Raw genomic sequence first — 22183 nt, 5'->3', positions numbered from 1 at the left:
TGGTTCATACGTTAAAGTTGCAGAGTTGGTGCTCACCCGAGGCCATTTTTATTTGCTTAGCTAAAAGGGTTAGCTACACATTTAAGAAATATTATCATCATCATCATCGTTGTCGTAGGTTCATTGTTTATTACATATATATATATATATATATGCATGCTTTTAAAAATAAAGAAAAACCCGATTTCATATTATGTTTAAATATGTTTTTAGTTAAATTTTGATGGAATTAATTATTAAAAGCTTTCAAAAGATCATCATTCCCTGTCACATAAAATTAAATTCCCACCATAAGATAATATTTCTATGAGTAACTTTATATTAAAAGTTAGCCACCCACGTAGTCTTGGTTTTAGTAAATAAGTTTAGATAGGGTTTTGTAGTAATTATAATTTAATTAATAATTAGAAGTATATATGAGAAAGTTTATTTTTGGTGTCAGGAAGGAGTGATGTGATGATGGTGGGTGGGTGGGTGGGTGGATGGATGCGAATTAGTAGTGGGAGTTATCTTGAATTTTATTTTGCTGTGCTTCTGGGCTGTAAACACATTTGACAAATCTATCTTGGTAGATTTATTGACAGCGAGAATATCTCCATTATCCACACATTCGTGAATCACGACCCAATCTCTCTTTATTATTCCAGTCGTGAATTGTGATAAACTTTGACATATTCTTAAACTATTTATGCACAAAGCTTTTCAGATTTATCTAATGCTAACAAAAAAAAAGATTACTTAAGATGGTAATGGTATTTATTGACTGTAATTATAATTACATTACCGACGTATAATATTTTATTTAATAAAATTAAAAATTTATTAAATAAAGGGAGACAGACACTACATATGTAAGTGTTGAGAAACTGGTTATCATCAGAATCAGACAAAAGAATCAACTAGAAATGGCCGTAAGAAAAAGGGCAATTGAGAGCATGATGCACAGATTATGGGGTGGTTTCTTTCTGCACTGGTGGGAGTATTTGATTCGTCCCTTGGAGCTTCAAAAAGTTCAAAATGGGTTATTGAGGAAAACTTGTGGCGCAAAATTAAAGCGACAAACTAATAAAAACAAAACCCAACTCAACCACCATCACATCAATACCTTCCCAATCCTCTGTGCCTGCGTGTGTGTGTGTGTGTGTGTGTGTGTGTATATATATAAATACGTATTGAGTGGTATTCCCACAAGTCAATTTTAATTTTAATCAATGTATACATTATCTTTGTTTATTGGGTGTTTTTAGATGTGGATTGTGATGCTTCAGGACCCACCCAGAAACAACTCAATGCTGCACCTGCGCTGCCAAACACGGTTTCTAGACGTGTGTAAGTTACATAAAAAAAAAATGGAGCACAAACCCGACATAGTTGAATTATCAGGTAGGAGAATACAACCAACATAGTTTAGAATTTTTTTTAAGTGATCAAATAAATTTTTTGCAATGCAAATACAAGTAAAGACACAACAATCTTTAAATAAAAGCACTAACGATAAGCTCATACAAATTCAAACCCCGTAATCTCTTATGGAAAAGAATTGAACTCTTACCATCTACAAGTACCTTTAGGGTGGTTTAATGTTGGAGAAATCAGTGGGATGTTTTTGTGCCATCCAATTGGTGCCAGAACACATTTTCTCTGACACTGCCATGGATATTTTGATGTTGTTGATATAATTAATCTTCGGAGTAAAACAAAGGTGTCCCTTCAATTCTGGTAGGAAGTGATACATGTGTGTTTTAGGCAAATACAATAATACAAAAAGAAGGGGAAGTATTTAAACTTTAATAACAGCTGATTAAACTACCAATTATCTACATACCAAAACAAAAAAGTTTGGACAAACTCCCGAGGAAAAAATGATGTTTAACCCTTCACTAGTGGCTTTGTTTTTTGATATTTTCTTTTTCTCGGCAAGGAATATGATAGTTCACTTAACTTCACTGTCAAAACCAGGCAAAAGTGGTGAAATTTAATATCATAAAGAGTGTACAGCAAATGGATTCCAAGCAATCCCCCACTTCTTTCCAGGGAGAGAAAAAGAATAGTAAATAGGGCAAATCAGCAATTAGATTACCCGTTTTGAGGTCACTTAAACAGTGAAGTAATCATAAACATGCAAAAGCCTGCAAATAATGCACGAGTGTGTGTCAAATCACAACTTGCTCAAACTTTCCTGGCCAAGGGTTTGATTCGGACATGGAATCCTAGACCAGTAGCAAGATAAACTAAACACCTAGAAGGTTAGCTTTCTAAATACGCTGATCACAACAAAAGAACCAGAGAGTACTAAAAGGAAGTGCCGCAAGGACTCTCTTTGTCGATTCTAGCAATTCTTCGAGTGCCCAGGTAACAGATCCATATAAATATAACTAATTTATCCGTAATCATTTCCATTTGATGTCAAAACAACAGCCTAGATAAAATTACAATTTTGAGAGGCCCACAAATTTGCTGATTCAAATATACTAGTTCTGTGAAACAGACAAATCAATGATGTTGAAGAATAAGAAAAATAAGGATAAACTTACAAACAACATGGATACCTACTAGACGACAATATCTACAACATCTAACAGCTTAAGTTCCTGTATGGCTTATCTCAAAAAATTCCTGCACGGCTATATCTCTAAACAGTTGGAGAAAACAACCACGTTTTCAACACTGGCCTACCTCTAGTATTCACTTGGAACCCTTCTTAGCTTTCATCTCAGCACCTGCAGCTTTAGCAGCAGACTTGGCCAGGGAAGAAGGTTTGAAAACACTTTTTGGGTTAAGTGCCTTTCTAATCTTAAATGCGGTCCATGCAGTCCCTATAGCATGCCCTGCAGCACCAAGCCCTTCATTTGTGGCTTCAGCCGCCTTCTCTCCATACCTGCAAAATGATTCAATTAATGTCCTCTTGATTCCTACCAAGTAATCATATAAGCAAATCCAAACATCCAATCATCTGTCTGCATCTCTAAATGCAAAGCAGGCCAAAACAAGTTGTCTTACGCAGACACCTAGTTATGGACATGGATATAGCATAGCAACCTTTAGATAGAATCAACAATGTTTGGGGTGAAGTGCAGATTAAGTATTATTAATTTTGAATATTTATGAGATCATGTAATTATCCAGACATAAACTCCATTAGTTGCCATATATAATCTTGGACATGGATATAGCATAGCAACCTTTAGATAGCATCAACAATGTTTGGGGCGACGTACAGATTAGCTGTTACTAATTTTGAATATTTATGAGATCATGTAATTATCCAGACATAAACTCCATTAGTTGCCATATATAATCTTGGACATGGATATAGCATAGAAACCTTTAGATAGCATCAACAATGTTTGGGGTGAAGTACAGATTAGGTGTTATTAATTTTGAATATTTATGAGATCATGTAATTATCCGGACATAAACTCCATTAGTTGCCATATATAATCTCGGGTTTCATAAAAGGACATATCCTCAGGTGTATGTGTTTCTTGATATTTTATAGCTTAATTTTATTGCTATTGTTCTTTGATCCTTATATATCCAAGGACTTTTACCTGTGGTCAACAAGTTCCGTGGTCACAGTGGAAGATGTTGACATTACGTTCTTTCCAGCTACTTCAACAGCATCACATATCTTGTCTGTTGAATTTTAAAATAAAAAAGAAAGTGAGATTCAAAAACAAGACAACAAGTTGGATTAAATATAGAAGGTACCCCATAAAAATTCCCTCAACTGAAATCAGCCATATATTATTTATTCGATCATCTAATTTCTAAATGACATAGAATGCACCTCACTAAATAAACTGAAATGTTAACCTTGTAACAATAACCCCAGACAGTTATGAGATTATGCAGAGGTATCTAAAGAAAAAAATGTCAGTGACAATATAAAACAAAATCTCTGGTAAGCATTGATATAATCCTTAAGTAAAAAGACAATACAATGATCTTAGATGTTAACATTTCTTGAGATGAAACATTGTGTATATCCCAAGACTATGACACACTAAACCAGCTAGCCACAGAGTTCAGACAGTTCAAAAGAAATATTGTCATCGCGTTAAACATGGATGTGTGCATACGCATTAGCATCTTAAATAATTTCCACATCTTAAATTTATGAGATTAATAAGTGCAAATGCATAATAGAGATTACATGAAAAATTCTTGCCAACCAGTTCTCGAAGTGAACAAAGGGACAAAGAAAAAAAAAAAGGCTCTTAATCTCCCTATAGATTGTGTGAGTCTATTTCAGTCCATAGACTTGTCAAAACTTGTCAAATATAAGGGTGAAAACAGAATGCACAGGTCAACCTAAAGAAAAAAGTGAACTTCAAAACTTAATGCAAGAGTTTCTTAGAATTTGAATAAAAGATTTGGTTTCTCAATATTTAGAAGGTACATATTGTTAAAAGGTGAGGAAAGGGAAGTCCCAGGGATAATCTCCTACAGTTTCACGAGTGGGTCTCAAAAATATAAATGAAACCATAGCCATTAAATTAAAACATGTTACTATCTCAAGTCATAAATCCAGGCTTCGTAGTGATCTACTTGATCTCAAACATCTAAAGATAAAAACCTAATTCACAACTTCTGCTGAATTCAACCAAAAAACCATTTTTCCTACTAATTAACAAGAAAAGTAAAAAGATAATTTAAGGTTTTGCTGAGTAAGGAGAATATATTACTAAAAGGCACTAATAGAATACTTTCTACAAACAACAATTAAAAGGAATCACAGTGTAGAAAATCTACAATGTTCCCAAAATCATGGTCATCAAGCATAGGCGCCCTCCAAACAAAACATTAAAAAACTTCTATATTCTTTTATTTCCAAATAATCCAAAAAATAAATATAAGAATGAGAGTGAGGAATTTTTTCTTCGATTTACAAGTGCATACACCCAACAAAGCCAAATTTCTCCAGCAACAGATCCCGAAACAGCCCAGGACAAATTGAGACATAAAGCAGAATCTCAAAGTATTTCAGCCTCCAAGCACCATAGTAAAAGATAATTGGGAGATTCCAAGTCATGAAGGCATGAGGGGCACCCTTTGACAATCATTTTGCCTCTTCTCCTCAAGTTATCTATGTTCAAATTCTTTTCCGTGCTGCTTCCCATAAGGGAAAAAAATGCAATTCCAGAAGAAACCTTACCCTTCCCTATTTGATAAAAATGGGACCTAAATGCCTTAATATTATGATTATACATATTGTTATAAATAGACTTCATAGAAACCTTCCGATCCTTGGTAAGAGGTCACGTAGGTCTATCTTCCCTTGGAAGGTTTATTTAACACTTAGAAAGAAGAGTCATCAGAGTCAACAAACTCTTCAAACTCCTACTAATTAAGATTTCTAAAGAGTTGAATGTTCCAAGCAATCCAGTTCCTTTTTGCCTGGCCAAAAGATAAACATGAGGGAAGCAGCTTTAAACAGTCTATTGCTGCACCACCTATCATTCCAAAAACCCATAGACCATTCATTACCAATCTTGAAAGCCACCATGCTCATATAGCAGTTCCAATCCAATCCTAGGTTACCTATCTCCACAAACTGGTATTAGTTCTCTTATCCCTACTTGAGTTTTATATTTACCCTGAATCACCTTCCACCAAAGCTGCCCCTTGCTTTATATTTCTAGAGTAAATAAATTATAAGACTATTATGATCTTGATAATCCTTGTTTAAATTCTTAGGAGTCATGAAGATTTCCTTATATAAAAATCATGATTAGAATCAAAGAGAATACTCTGATGAAACAATGATAAACAAATGAGTAGTCCAACTAGTTCATTAATTATATTCTAGAAAAGGAGCAGGAAAAGGAATAAACAAATAAACACAAAAGAAAGAAAAAAGGCAAACACCATCATACACAAATCTAGAGCTTCTAAAATGAAAATCTGAGGAATGAAGTAAAAGCCAACTATAAGGATATCCTGTTATAATGTTAGTAGAAAAAGATAATAACAGTAAGCCCAATCTAGAATTTTCTGTGTACTCAGAAACTAAGAGAACAAGAACAGTGTTCGGAGAAGGAAGCCAGAAGCAGACTGAGAAGAGGAGGAAAGTATTACTTATGATATTGAATGGCTATTATACAGTAAAAATCAAACGGCAACATAACAGAGATGTACAGGAATAATTTTAGATAGCAAAAGGTGATATTCAGAAATTATTTTAGGCATTATTAGGATATGTAACTGACATGCAACCACTGATATTAGAATTCAAAAAAAGGATAGGATATGTAACTGAAATGAAATGGCAGAAATTGGAACAAAAAATTTTAATTTAAAGCTAGCCAGAACAACAGATCTCCAGATAAGCTATAAAAAAAATAATACAAAAAACTAGCCTTGCACAGGCTTTGTGTATAGCTTGTGCACCTGGCAGAGGGAGGGAGGGGCAAATCCACTACTTCTAAAGCTTCAGTCCAAACTCATCCACGCAAGCTCACCATTCTTTTCTAGCTTTTTATAAATCCAAAGTTAAATTTTTGTATATAAAAGAAAACAAAATTCATTTGTTAAGGGACGTGGGATAGAGACTTTTGAAATACTTCCAATACACGTAATGCAGAATGAATTACCTATACAGATTATAAATCACAATTCTATTTGTACAAAACTATCACTCTATTTAGGAGTCCATTATTATAGTTTTAGTAACTTCAAAATCTATTCGTATTTGTATTTTGTTTTCCTATTTATATTAGTATTATTACCTCTAATTTTATTAGTATTAGTATTTCTTCTTATTAGGATTAATATTTCTAATTTTATTAGTACTGATATTTCTTAGTCTAATCTTACTTGGAAAAGATTCACTTGGCACTATATAAATACTAATTTGTTTTGAGATCATTATTAAGTTATTCAATAAAATACTTTGAGAGGTTATCAAATTTTTAGTAGTGTGATGCAATCAACTTTAAGTAAGATGCTTAAAACTTCATGTTAAGAAATCCTAGATGTGATGTCTAGATTTTTATCCACAAAATCCTGTATAGGCAAATTAACCTAAATTGTCCTACATCAATGCAATATATGTATATGTAGTCATGGATAAGCAGAGACTAAGAAGCATATATAATTGACTTACTAAATCCGTCCAGAGATGCGAGCACAATTTCCCCAGGAAGGAGACCAAAGAATTTCTTTCCCACTTTTGAATTTGCCACTGAACTGGTGAAAAACCCAGAAACTTTCACAACTCCGCAGAGAACACCTTGGGCAACTTTCTCCGTCATTTTTGTCATCTTCTTAACCCTATATCAATAGTCAAACCAAAAAATTACTTAATGCAGGCTTCATAAGAAACCCCCTTTTGCGACAATTATGTTATATGTTGAAACTACGTCAAGAAAACTGATATCCTGTTCCATAAGCAATTTGAACATTTCCAATGCCTAAGCATAACCCTTGAAGGAATGGAGTAAAGAAATAGGGCCACAGCTCCAACTGGTGAAAAGAGATCGTCTAGAAAAGAAACTGAAGAACTGTTTCAACAGTTCCAGTTTTCTTTGATGAGAAAAAAAGGACACGAAATTACAAAATTATAAGCATCAAAAGCCCTAATCGCCTGTAAATATCAAATAACAAAAATTCAAACAGAAAAAAAATCAAAATCAAAATTTCACAAATGAAATCCGGGGAGACGGGGAAGCAGAAAGGTAGTAACATGTTCACATCCTACATACCTCTGAATCCTCGCCAATGTCTCCGGACTGATCTCCTTTTGCTTTTCAGCGGGAGTCATCCTTCTCTTCAGGACGTCATTGCCCCAGTTCAACCGATCCACAGTCACATCTCCACACCACAAAATACCCTTGATCAGTTTCCCTGACCCCGCAGCAATGAACTTGGCGCTTTTCCCGCTATAGTCCTCCACATTGGGCGCCAGAGTTGTCCAGTAGGCGGCGCACCTCTCCTCCACCAACTCCTTCTTCTCTTTCAATTCCGCCGGTGAAGTCTCCTTTACCACCGAGATGTCCAGCACTTTCTCTCCCTTCCGCTTTGCCTTCTCCGACACCTTCTGCTCCGAGAAAAAACAGTAACTCCCCAAGATCCGGTCCAGTTCCTTCAACAACGGCTCCTGTCCTTTCGACAAGATCGTCAGCCCGTAGTTTAACATGTTAACCTCAATATTGGACTTAGACTTTCCGTATTTTCCCTTATCCTCATCATCGCTGGAATCCAAGTCAGATTCCTTAGGCGGAGGGAGGGAGAAGAAGTAATGAGAGCCATCGAGCTTGACAGCAGCGGCGTCCTTCGTCAATGGCCACTGGATGTCATCCGCTACTCGGACAAGAATCGCAACATTGTTTTGGCCCTGAATGAGGCGGAGGATCGTGAGATCGCCGCAAGCGAGCTCGAGGCTGTAAGACTTGTCGATCAGGTGAAGAATAGCGCCGGGGACTCGGATGAGAACCTCCTCCGTGGCCGCCGGCGGGGCTGAGGGAGAGTAGTAATCGTCTTGATGGGGAAAGAGATTCTCGACAAGATCCTGCATGTCAATTTCTGGATACAGTTTGGAGGAGGAGGCAGTGGTGGAGGTGGAGGAGTCAGGATGTGATAGGATAACTTGCGGGTAGAGGGAGGGTTTGGGTTGGCGATCATTAGGGTTGTGAAATGACTCCATTTTTGGATCCGATTTGCAGAAAGAAAAGGACGTAGAAGAAAGGAGAGGATTGGCGAGTGAAGCGAAATGGGGAAGGAAGAGAGCGCAGGGTCTCCGCGAGGTAATTGCAGGAAGGGCGATTTTTCTAACTGTCTCGGCAACTTCCCGCGCAGAGACCGGTGAGATAAATTTAATTTTATTTATTTATGTTTGTGATCAAAGTTCATCAATTTAAATTAATTTATATTTAGATTAAAATTTTAATATAAAAACTTTTTAACTGAAAACTGAAACGAATATACTATTTAATTTAGTTTGATTTGAATCAGAATTGTTCAAATTTTAGTTGGTAAAAGTATATTAAAATTTATATGTCGTTACCTACTGTCATTGTTCTTAAATTATAAATTTAAATTAAATAATTTTATTTATTTATGTTTGTCTTCACCAATCAAAGTTCAGCAATTTAAATTAATCTGCATTTAGATTGAAATTTTTCTAAAAATTTTAATATAAAAACTTTTTTACTAAAAACTGAAACGAATATATTATTCAGTTTTGTTTGATTTGAATTAGAATTGTTCAAAATTTAATTGGTAAAAATATATTAAATTTTATATGTCGTTACCTAACGTCATTGTTCATAAATTATAAATTTAAATTAAATAATTTTATTTATTTATGTTTGTCTTCACCAACAATTTAAATTAATTTGTATTTAGATTAAAATTTTTCTAAAAATTTTAATATAAAAATTTTTTGACTAAAAACTGAAACGAATATATTATTCAATTTGATTTGATTTGAATTAGAATTGTTCAAACTTTAGTTGGTAAAAGTATATTAAACTTTATATATCGTTACCTAATCGTCATTGTTAATAAATTATAAATTTAAATTAAATTATATATTTTTATTATAAAATTATATGTATATACCATCTAAATAATAAAATATAAAATTTTTTTATACGAAAAAATCATTGACTTCCAAGAGATTACGGGCTTCAATATTTATGTGTGTTTTATTTATATATTTGACATAAAATTTGATTACTGATTTTATGTGCCTAAAATTTCAACAAGAAGCTACGGATCTCCATGGGTCCAAGTTCCACAACAAGAGTTGAAGGATCAAGAGGACCGCCTCTGGTTGGGGAAGATTCTTTTCCACTGTCTCCTTCCACTTTCCATCTCATCTTCTTCATCTCTGATTTCTCTTGAGTGCTTGATAAGCTTGTTTCTTTCACTTCTTTTATCTGAAACACACACCAAGATCACCCATCAACACTTTGATAGCAGTAAGATTCCAACACTACATCTTTAACTTTCTCACTACTACTAATTTTCTCAAAAGTCTAAGGTGATAAAGAAAGTGCTCCACTTATTCTTTATTAATTAACAATTCAGGTATTGCGTTACTCGAAGAAAAACTCAGCAAGAAAGAATGGGACACTAGTTACAAGGTATAAATACTTACCGTCCTTCCGGCAAACATCCTTTTCAGCTCAACCTTAGCAAGTTTTGACTGCTCAACATCTTCACCCTCCTAAACAAGTGTACAAGAAAACAGGAATGAGATAGATAAATAGACCACAAAAACAAATGGCTCTGCTTTTCTGGATACGTCATAGTTGGGTCAAGGTCCCATCAGATTAAGTAGTAAAGTATCTTTTTCTTTTACTTTTTAAGCAGGTAAGAATTTTTTCTGCTTTACCTCGTATAGATGTGCTAGTCGGAGGAGCACACTCCAATCGTCTAACTCCTGCAAAGTACATCCAGACAAAAACAAAAAACGGATGAATGAGAAAGCCCACGAGATTATGTCAATTCTTAATTTTATTCTGCAATCTTGTGTTAGTATTGTTGCTGTCACCTGAAGAGCAATCAAAGCAACGTTCAAGGGCAGAGAATAGTTTGTATCCATTGCTGTTGCTTTTGTCAGAAAAGAAGATCTCCAATTCTCCAAGCTCTGAATGATTATCTTATTAGGTCAAGGTTGATAGTAAAAATACATAATTACCTAGAACAGACCATACCTCATGAGTGAATGCTAGAAGAAGTGGTGAGTAAACTTCTTGACCAGTTGTTCGGCGCCAGCGTGCTCCAGCCCCTAACTTGTCAATGCTCATGTAATAATTTCCGCGAACCTGTAGAAAAAAGATCAAATAAACCAAAAAGAGAATCGCAATTTTCCATCGAGACATTGGTAACTTTTATTCATGAAGTGCTTACAGATTAAAGATTCCTGCATCAAATGAGTGCTAGCTAATTCTAACATGACTGTTAAAGAAATGAACCCTAATCAGATAATTTGGAGATCAAGCAAAAGCCATCCAATCTAGAGTACATAAAAAAAAAGGAAAACGTAGAAGGGGCAGCAGTAAGAAGGCTAATTTTACTTTACGAGAGGAACAAGGAAACAATCATTCAGCCCCCTTAATTGCAGCAAACACAATAGATCAAACAACTAGGAGGGAAAGAAAAACGAGAAGAAACACAGACAAGTAGAAAAATTCCAGAGTGAGTTAATCTTAATGTATAAAACAAATACCGTTAGTCCTTCACATGTACTTCCAGAACAAGCAATTTCATCAAGTGCTTCTCCTACTCCCCTGGAGTCATCAAACAGCATTCGCCTTGTATATTTGTAAAAAGCACTATGTTAGCGTGTATATATTGACAATAAAAAGAGAGAATGAAAAATAAATATTATCTGAATGTTTGAAGAATATAATAACATGAAAGTTGAACCTGTGAAGCATGAGCTCTACTTCACCATCAACAATGCTTGAACCCCCAGTCGCACGATCAACCAAGACTGAGAACTCTGTTTTCTTATCCATAATGAACATTCCAAGGTTAAGCTGGAAAAGAAGAAGAAAATTAACATAAGAAACGAGAGTCAAAGTTAGTTGTAGGAGCAAGAAAACGTGATAAATTTTCTTTTCAATAAGCCAAAGGAACACCCAACTATACTAAAGTTTTATAGGATAAGCAATCTCTGGCTGTATGGTCCAATGTTATTGGCTCTCAAGAGATCGCAAATGCCAACCTTCATGCATTGAAAATTTAGAATGAATATATGAAATAAGGGGAAAATATGGAGTGAATGTACAAGGGACTTAGGGTTTTTTGTTTGTGAAATAAGTTAATATGGTAGAGGCTTATATATGTATTGTTGTACATTTTATGGAATTAAATTAGATAAAATTTTACCGGATAGTAGTTTCCTGCAACAGGCTGCTTAACTTCAAGAGGCCAATCTGACCTGTAATCTCGAATCTGCAAAGAGCATGATAAGATTGTAAGTCGCAACTCTAAGGAATAAATGAACATCTAGAAGTACTTTTTTCTCCTTAGCAGTGAATTAGTTGGATGGTATTTATTCAACAAACAAAGTTTGAGTAAGATGTGTACATAGATGAGCAAATGAACATGGCAGCAAAACAAGATGTAAGATAGGAAATGATTTCTACAAGATACTTGACATTCCCCTGGTATCTCCTAGCCTTGACCAAGGTGAGATATCCAAAAAGCGAATTACAAAGACTATTATGCTGTTCAAAACCAATGATATCTCAATGTTCTTAGCTCTCACATTGCAAGATGAGTTACAAGAGTCACCCAATTTAGAAATTAAGAGAGGAAGATATCGACATGAGTTACCCGCTTTATAAAATCTCTTCCATTTGAATCAGTGTAAAACACCTTGTCTGTGGCCATGTTTGCTGTCATTCTCGTGACAACTTCCTTTCCAACACCATCATCTGTGGGAATTGGTCCAATCTTCAAAATAAAATCTTGTCAGGACTGCTAAGGATCTAGAGAAACTTTTTGTAGGACTTACAGCCAATAGAACATTCACTAGAATAATGTCTTTATGTAGAGACAAATTTTAAGTAATATTCCAAAAACATGCATTTTTGGGGAGGTGGGCAAGTGAAAGTCCAGGCGTGCAACTCACAGTGTATTCAACTTCAGCATGCTCTTTGTCTTTGTACAGTCTAGTGACCTGACAAACAAACATAAATAAAGTTAACAAAAAATGGACGACAAACTGAACTTGCAAAGATATAGATAAAGGAAAGCATTCCGTTTCTTCTTTTTCTATCATAAAAGAAAAACAGATAAGCTTCCATGAATAAGAGTTGACTGAGTATTGAATATTATCATCTCCTTAGGCTTCCTTGTATTCTTCCCAGTCCCGGATCAACTATCTAAAAACATTCACCGATAGTTTACCATATGATTTTCCATGAAAAATGTCATAAAAATTTCTCAAACTACAGAAGAAGAAAAAAAAAAGATAGTGAATGATTATTCTTCTCTGAATTCTGGGAATTCATTTCCTCATTCTCCATTATGAATGAGGAAATGAATCTTCTTCTGATATTTAGATCAGCAAGTCTAAATTCATATTCTGCAGCAGTTTCTAATGTATGTAAGAATATTTGTTAATCACCAAACACCAAAAGCATAAACTATACTCAGCAGGACCCCAAGTTGAAATTAAAAAAATAACCTGGTAGATCCATGAGTTAAACTGTTGGTGCACTTCGTCAACTAAAGGTCCATGGACAACTTTCAAGGATACCTGGAATTAAGGGGAAAAAAGACAATGTATGACTATAAGCAAGAGATAAGAAGCAATTACCACGGACCTGGAAATTTATAGAGCTATGTAATTAAATACAAAGGCCTAATATTTAACTAAAATTGAAGTTGAGAAAAACTTGCATTTGTCAAGTAGGGCTCTAGATAAATTAATGCTAAGGGGTTTTCAGACTTTATACTTGTTTGTTCTTTTCATTTACATTCATAATCATACATGTGATTAGTAATTGATGAGCTTACTGATCTTGAGACAATAGTTGGAGGGGATCCATTGGGTCGGAAAATGTACGCACCAGAAGCCTACAAAAAAGTTTAAGTTACTGACAAGTAAGCAAGCATCCACCCAACTTAACATGTATTTCTATGTGCTAAGAAATATTTTCCAACAAGCCAGCAAAAAGAAGTATTTTCCCACCTGAGGATCATCAAAGTCACCAGTACTTGAGGCATACCAGAGATAACTCTGCTGTATTGGTACATCTACCTGGAAAAATGTGACGATCACTTGTTACAATATTTTTTCTAAAACATATCCATAAAAGTGCCATAATCTAAACTAATGTTGGAATCCTAAAACTGAATCAATAAATATATTATGGTTCAGAGACAACTGTCTAGACCATGTGAAAAGAATTACCCCAGTTTTGGAGTTATACATCCTTCTGAGCTGGCCAGTGGCTGAAGAAAAAGACAACTTGAGATTCCCAGGTCCAATTTCAACAACCTTATTTCGAGGGCTCTCCATTCTAGAGAAAAAGACATTGCTGCTGCTCCCTGTATCATTTCCGGCACAATAAAAACAGAGAAAAAGGAATACACTGTGGATTAAGTTATTACTGATTTGGAACATATGATGTCATATGCAAAAGCCTGCCTGCCTTATAAGAATGTGAAATGGCTGAAACATGTAATGAGCATGCTTATTCATTAGAACAATTAGTTTTAAACTATATATGATAGCATTTAAGAGTTATGCTACATGATTCTCAATGTTGATTGGATCTTTTAATTCCTTGACCAAAAAGTTACCCTAAAAGGATGATAATTTTTTGTTTTATTCGAAAAACCTTAAAAGATTAAATAGCATCAGTGAACTTTATTTTATTATAGAAGGGATTTATTAATATGTTTGATATATCTTATCTACTGTATAGATCTATAACGAAAAATAAAAAAAAAATAAGAACAAAGGACTCCCACTTATTATGCGATCAAATTTTGTTAAGTATAAATAACAATCTGAAATCAGGCCCTGTAAGGAGAGAAAAGCTTTTAAGAGAAAACTGATCTACCTATCCCAGCCGCTTTAGAGACGAAGTATGTATTCCAACCTAATGGTGGCACAGAAACTTGAAAGAGAAGCCAGTACTTAGGGGCTGGTGTTGATGGCAATCCTACATAAGCCTTTGTATAGAACTTCCTTAAGTTTCTTGTGACATTATCCAAGCTGATATATTGTGCCTCAATGATATGTCCAGAGGAATCTTGAATGATAAGATTGGCATCATAAACCTGACATATTTGGCAAGTTCAAAATTAGATTGAAGATAAAGAAGAAAAAGCAATTTCTCTATTGCCTTAAAACTCATTATTGATTTTTTTGGTTGCAAAAACAAACATGAAAATATCCAAATAATAAAGCATGCAACATGAAGCCTGTAGACATTTAATTATGTAATTGTTAAGTTTTTTTTTTTTAATGCAGACAACCAGCTTTTATAATTATCAAGTGACCAAAGTTACGTGGAAAAGGAAAGAAAAGTACCTTCTTCACATTCATTAGATAGAACAAAAATAGCCTATAATTCCTATAGTAGGAGATCCCTGACAATTTTTTTGGCAATGAGCACCAGATGCAAGTTTATTTGGACTCCTGTAAAATGCATAGAAGGTAGAACAAAACCAAGTGGCTTTGATCGGTTTGGTTATGTCCTGGCCTCTATATTTGAAGGTTCAGAGTTCTACTCAACCTTTGAGCAGGTTCAAAAAAGTTTTCTAAAAAAGTTATCATTTAGCTTTGGCTGTGATTGGCATCAAAAGCAACGTGACAGACTCACAGTGTTTGACGTAAGCATTGACAAAATTGCATCAGTATGTCCGCTGGAGATATTCCACATTCAGAACATTACCTGAGAAAAGCGCTAGCTTATCGTAAACATGTCAATTCCTAATCGTATTTCATTCCCATTTATCCAGCTCAAAATCCTAACTTCAGCTACCATTGCTTTATGAATTTGCTCACAGAATTTCAAGTCCACAAAGCATCAAAACAAGCAACATAAAAATTTGTACCATCATCTACCCATGCACACACATACTAGGTTATCAACAAAGGAGTTTTTATCCCACTTGCTCTGACCACATAAGAGAACACAAATATGCTTACGGGTATCCTGATGATATCTGTGCGCATCCAGCCAGTGGGATTATATGCCACCACAACCTGAAGATAATGGAAAAGTCAACAAAAATTCTAAGCGGCTGTTTCTTACTAACAGAATTCAGAAGGAACGCGAGAAGATTACCAAACCCTTCTTTTCCAGAATCTTTTCCTCTGTTGGTGGACAGTAACTGATATTGAGTAGCTGGCACTGTCCAATTTGAACAAACAAGGGAGTAGATGTTAGCAGCTAGACCAGGAGAGTAACTCTATGGAATTTATTGACCCTTTTGAACAGCAATACAGATTCACTGAACTCTTCAAATCCTTTAGAAGTTTAAATCCAGAATACAAAACAATACATCAAAGAAAGTTCAGACACTATATACTGCCTCTAGGAGAAAAACATCATTTTGTACACCATGAAAAACTAAAAACATCTTCATCTGGTTGGAGGACAGACTCCAAAACTAAAGTGCTACCTGGCTAAATGTCAAAGAAGATGCCACACACTTCTGTCCTGATCTTTTATTGGTCAGGCATGACAGCGCAGAATTGACAACAGCTTCAGCCTATACAAAGCTGTTAGTAACAGAGGAGATGGGAAAAGGCAGGAGGTGAATTCAGGGGAAAGATTAGCCTTTACTTCTTTGGCTCCAATAGCTAGGCGTTTTGCATAGTCATCTGTTGTATGTTGTTTAGCAGTTCCTGTGATACCATCATGATGTTGGGCAACACCTAAAGCATCTCCCAGAGCAAAAGTAGTGGGACCACTAGATTTCTTCCCAACCAGGAATTCAAGTTGTCGGGCTCCCTATCAATGAAACATAGCAGATCTCTGAGAGTGATTGACTGGATAATTAACTCACCCCAGGAAATTCTTGGCATCTAAGTATTTTGCTTCCATAAGTTAATTACCAATATCTAGATAGAAATTTCCAATATATGTATATACACAAAGATAATAGAAAGTAACAAAGACAAGTATATCTGGGTACAGAGCATATATTCCCTAGAGAGCCTGAGCAAAAATGTCTCATTATCTCATTGTCACCCTGAGCTTTACCCTGATGTCATACCAGATAATATCCACTAAGCAGTCGGACATATCTCTTCAAGGCTGGTCGACTAGTAAAAAACCCAGTCCAATAAGCATTTGCACTATCTGCATATCTGCCAGAAACAATAGTGTCATTGAGCTCATTTTGTTGAAAAAAGAAAACAGTAGAAAAACATGAAAATCCTTACGGAAAAAAATCATCAGTTTTCAGAGGCCAGGTCTCTTCTGCGGCGTTTTTTGCATCTGTGTAGAGAGATGGTGTGGAATACAAGGCATTCACTCGGCCATCCTGACAAAACTCAATGGACACCAAAGCTAAGTAAATTTCATTTGAGCTTCAAGTAATTTCACTAAAAAAAAGAAGAAGAAATAAAAAGGAAATAAAACAAAGAACTCATTTTCCTTCATCATGTTATAGACCTTCATGGCCCTTTAACTATCTATAGATCAAATATTTACAGGTTTGACATCCATCACAAGTCCAGCAAACATAAGCTTTGATTTATTAGAACTATTTAGAAGTAGAGTAGGTGGTGTATAAGTAACCTTGGTATTATAGTACCAGGATAAAACCAAGCATGAAAAAGGAAAGTTGCTTAGTAGATGCTTGTTTAGTGAGAAAAAACAAATAAGTACGAGAGAATATTGCAGCAGAACTTTCCTGAGTGCATATATCTATGTTCAGCACAAGGGCATCGTACGAGACAACTTCTTCATGTGACAGAACAATATAACATCAATCATGACTCGAACCTCAAAATATTCAAATCGGCAATTGAATACTGCCAGTCTCAAGAATGAAATATCAAATGTTAAAGTATACTTGAATGATGCAACCTTAAAATGCCAGTAGATAAATTGTTATGCTTTGTCTAACTATACCTTGTTGACGTAATGAATCAATTTGTCCATTTGCTTGAACCAAGACTCAGCATACTGGTACTGGAAATCATCACCCATTGTCCACATAATATGGTTTGTACGTGTCACGTTAGCCTGTTCACAGTGACAAAATAAGTCAAAAGACCCAATTATTATAAATATTCATATATGGCAGCATCGCTTGCTAAATAGTACAAATCGACATACAGACAGAAGAAACGATTTTTACTTGGGTTAAAGCAGCACTAACAAAATCATCAACCCGCTGGTTTACATTGTAGTCAAATATTAGGAGATTATCCTGAAGTCATAACATGTAGCAGATCAGGTCAGTCTTTTATTAAAGAGAAAGGTATGGTGGAGAAATGCTTCCTGATTATCAGAACCTGAACAGGCACAAAATCATCATTCACTTCAAAATGGAAGCCTTTTGGAGGACTATAATGAACAGGAAAGGCATTGGCAAAGATCTGCAAAGGGGCCCAATGAGTGATTAGCAAATGCTGTAGAATATTTTAAGCAAGGATGGCCACAATGAACACGAGTAACAGTATTAACCTGAGATGAAGAACCAAAAGTTTTGGACCCTTGCCATACAACTTCAAGAGATTTATCATCTTTGCGCTTTGCCCTGTCTTGATAATCAATTCTTGCAAAATGAACAGAATCGAATCCAAGCTGGGGAGCAACCGAGTACTTAAATGTGTGATTTATCCAGAGTGCCAAAATTTCCAATACAGAACTCATTCAAACAGCATCTATTATAAATATAAATGCAGGACATTTCTATCACCAAATCAACATTTCAATTCATTTGTTGTATTTGAGTTTGTCAAGGCCAGTAATCAGAAAAATCATACTTGTTAAAAAGGAAATGGTTTGTCAACATATTGAGTGAATCAATATATACCTCTGCCCCAAGTAGGTATGCTTGCACAGCAGAATGTCCAAATGGATCAATTTGCCATCCAGCACGAGGAGTCTTGTTAAAGTGCTCCTTTAGCAAGCGATGACCTAAAGTTGTTTGGTCAATCATATCTATGTAATGGCATGTTGCTTCATCGTGCATACACCAACCACCATTTCTGCAAATTAAGACAACTGGATCCTCAACAAATGCAAACTCTAAACAAGATGAAGAATAACCCTTGTTAACCCATCTCCCCTTCCTCCCCTCTCTTCACACATGCTTCCCCACAGTCAGTTTTTTTCTCGCATGCATACACAAAGAGAGAAATGCACATGAATTGTTCAGAAGTTGCATACACAAATTCCAGTTGGCCAGCATCTACTAGTTTCCTCACTTGTTCTTGGGTTTCTGCACTTTGCGTCACCCACCACCGCTCAAAGAAAGCCTATTGTGCATATTAAGCTCTGTTAGATGAAGATAACTAGATTTTTTCTTTATCAATTTTCTTTTCCTTTTTTAATCGGGCAAGGTGGAGGAAGAGAAACACATAAGGAACTCAAATTCCTCACATAACCAAATCCTTAAAAGAAAAAAATGTAAGAATCAAGGAAAACATCATTTCAAGACATGGAGATATATAAACTATGAAGAAAACAATGTTGGTAACGGAGACCTGCATTCTTCACCATAATTATTTCATTTTTTACACGATATCCTGTATCAAACTTATGACTCTCTGAATTCTCCTTTTCAGTCATCAGATTCATAAGACAGTAATTTTATCTTGGATGTTATATAGAAGTGTGGAGTAGCTTGAATTTGATAGACGAAAACCTGAAAAACCAATTAATAAGTCCATGCAGGAAGAAAATAAATCTAAATTTTATCTATATATTCAAAACCAGGCACAGTTGTAACCCACATGTCATAATCCGGAGTTCAGAACCAGTATACATTTTTTCAAAAAGTAACAGTCAATAGGATTTTACTTATTCACCATTAGGCTCTGAACATCTAACAAACACGTAGTTGGCTCACCATTTCAGCAAACACAAACTTCCTATTCGGATCACGAAGCAAGGACTCCACAACCGAGTCCAGCACATTCTCCACACATGCACCCTACACCAAAAACAAACACCCACAAGGCAAACATCAGAAACTAAGCCGCCACTAAGAACAAAATCCCACAGTACCAAGTATCCAGAAGGCAAAAAACTCATCTACATATACTAAAAACTCAGAACCTGAATGCTGTTGTTTGATCCAACATAGTACTGATCAATAGTCTTCAGCCACCCAACATCATCATGCGAGTGTGGCACCAAATGAACGTTCAGTTTCCCGGGCACAATACCAGCTCCGGTGTCGTACTTGATATATCGACAATTGACACTCCCGTTGAAACAACAGAGAAATATTACAGCAAACATAAACACCAGAGAATTATAGGATAGACGACAGGCAGCCATCTTCCCCGTCTCAGTCCTCCCCAAAATCCCAAAGCCACTGCACGCCAGTAATTTATAGTACCGCACCAGAAGAAGACGAATGAAAAGAAACAAAAATGGGCACCTGCTGTTCGTCGAAAGCTGACAAAAGAGCCTCGGTTTTCACTTTGAGCAATTGTTGGCCGGCGAAGTGGGTCTTTTATAGGAAAAGTCGAAGTGACAGAAAATGAGTTGCTGTGAAAACTCATCATATCTTGTTTTCTGTGTGTTCGTAGAAAAAATTCACTGTATCCGTGATAGTTGACAAACCATTTCCTTTTTAAAAAATCTGGTTTAAGTGCAGAAACTATTGATCGTATCTGTGATTGTAAAAAAAGGGAAATCGTTATGAGAATGAATCACAGGCGGATGTAGTATGGTTTTTTCTTACTCGGAGTCAATAATCTAGTATGGCCGAGTGTATAATGCAGAAGCTATTGACCTTTCGTGTGAAGTGAATCTGACGGCTCACGTTTGAAGCTGGTGGAAAAAAGAGGGTAAAAACAGTAGATGATTTTTTTTTTTTTTTAAAGAAGGGGTAGGGTGGGTCCCTTCGAGTGGAGGACCACATACAAGGGATTTTATTTAATAATTTATGCACAGTGTTAGGTGCATGTATATCTTTGTATGGAATAAATGTTATAACCTAACCCAATTTAGTTTGTGCATTCTCTTAAATATATTAATAAATTAAATTCTCAATTTTAACAGATTAAATATTATACCGTCTATCACTGTCTCTGTATAATACAAATTCAAAGTAGTATATTTTATTATCTTTAAATTCACAACATTTAAAGAAAATATAAAAATTTTATCTACTAATTGCATTTATATTTATGATTATTTTTATTGAGACTGCTTATTCAATATGATTACTATTTTATAATAAAATAATTATTGATTGGCTAATAAATTATTTATTTAAATACCATTACTAGAATATTTAGATTCAGTAAAACCAATAACTCAATTTAGTAATGGGTTAATGTGGTTATAATAACTAAATTAAATTATTTTTAAATCAAAAAAATTCTTCCGTTACGAGTGCGGAATTAAGTAGTGGTGGATTACGGTAATCCATAGTGACAATCTGAGTCCATCCACGTGAAATCCTGTTAAAAGCTGCCGATATAATTTTATTATTATTATTTAAGAAATCACTTGAAAAAAATAGCACTGAGCGTTCCATTATTGTCGTGCTAATTGGTACGCCATTTTCAACCTGTTCTGGTACCAATCAGACCTTGGTTTTTTTGACGTGACATCTTGGCCGCCCTTTTTATAATAATAATAATAATCTCGTCAATTTCGCTAGATTTGAACACTGTTAATTTATATACTTTGCCGTATTTCTAATTCTGACCTCATTGACGAACCAATTATATCCGTGGGGAACACAAACAAGGCAATTGACTTTGACAACACAATTTCTCTTTCTATATATATATATATACATATATTTTCTGAAGACAGGACACATTGACTTGCATGTCAACTTCTGTATCTTAGGTTTAAAGACCAACTCAAATAAATAAATATAATTCTCTCTCCCTTCCATTCAATTAAATTTTATATTTACCATAAATCACAACGGAAGATTGTTTGTAAAATTCATTTACAAAAATAACATTTATTTGAATTATGAAAATATACAAATTTCTTTAAAAGAAAAATAAAAAATTAACCAACCCAAATAATTTTAAACTAGAATTGATATAATGTAATTTAAATTTCTCAAAGATTACATAATTTCGAGCACGTAGGTAAAAATTCCATTTAAATTAAATCTGGATTTCCAAATAAAGTTTTTATTCCAAACATAACCTAAGGAGTGAATTAAAAAGAAAAACACATTTTCCAAGCTACTCCCTAAAGACAAAAGAGCAGTTGATAATTAAATTACTCGGCATTTATGAATTTTATCCGTACACACAAATACCGCCGACAACCAATACAGACAGAAGTATTAAGTATTATTTATTATCTAACCGGCAGAACTAAACGAATCCTTAAACCCTGTAAGTTATTAGATTAACAACTCATCAAACTTATACCATCAAGTAAACTTTCAACAGACAGACAAAAGTGACTTATTAACCTGCATCCCTGGGTTTGCGGACCCAGGAGTTCCCCAAACTTTGTTAAGATATATATATATGTGTGTGTGTTTTAACACGATGCAGAGTTTGGGGCATCGTATCCCAAAAAGGGTAAAG

General features: G+C 34.9%; 2 protein-coding genes across 2 annotated transcripts; both read right to left on the bottom strand.

The window, feature by feature from the left end:
- Window positions 1–2366: 2366 nt before the first annotated feature.
- Window positions 2367–8810, bottom strand: LOC110822506 (Senescence/dehydration-associated protein-like protein). Its single transcript, XM_022052637.2, has 4 exons — window positions 7707–8810; window positions 7109–7275; window positions 3552–3636; window positions 2367–2878 (listed from the first exon to the last, which is right to left on the bottom strand). The coding sequence occupies exons 1-4, from the start codon at window positions 8645–8647 to the stop codon at window positions 2686–2688; spliced, it is 1386 nt and encodes a 461-aa protein (XP_021908329.2). The 5' UTR covers window positions 8648–8810; the 3' UTR covers window positions 2367–2685.
- Window positions 8811–9572: 762 nt separating this feature from the next.
- Window positions 9573–20300, bottom strand: LOC110822218 (Glycosyl hydrolase family 38 protein). The gene is made up of 29 exons (XM_022052260.2): window positions 19722–20300; window positions 19513–19596; window positions 18831–18919; window positions 18475–18649; window positions 18123–18242; window positions 17951–18034; window positions 17794–17865; window positions 17565–17678; window positions 16871–16971; window positions 16702–16795; window positions 16269–16436; window positions 16105–16194; window positions 15768–15833; window positions 15629–15685; window positions 14535–14754; window positions 13880–14016; window positions 13658–13726; window positions 13483–13542; window positions 13151–13222; window positions 12593–12640; window positions 12295–12414; window positions 11845–11910; window positions 11380–11492; window positions 11180–11264; window positions 10665–10775; window positions 10502–10597; window positions 10343–10390; window positions 10106–10174; window positions 9573–9884 (listed from the first exon to the last, which is right to left on the bottom strand). Exons 1-29 carry the CDS (start codon window positions 19944–19946, stop codon window positions 9696–9698), a joined length of 3042 nt encoding a protein of 1013 aa, XP_021907952.2. The 5' UTR covers window positions 19947–20300; the 3' UTR covers window positions 9573–9695.
- Between the last annotated feature and the right edge of the window lie 1883 nt (window positions 20301–22183).

The sequence above is a fragment of the Carica papaya genome, chromosome 4, assembly GCF_054855325.1.
Source record: "Carica papaya isolate Zhongbai chromosome 4, ASM5485532v1, whole genome shotgun sequence".
Taxonomy (NCBI): Eukaryota; Viridiplantae; Streptophyta; class Magnoliopsida; order Brassicales; family Caricaceae; genus Carica; species Carica papaya.
The sequence above is the reverse complement of the archived record's forward strand: the minus strand, read 5'-3'. Positions and strand labels throughout refer to the sequence as shown.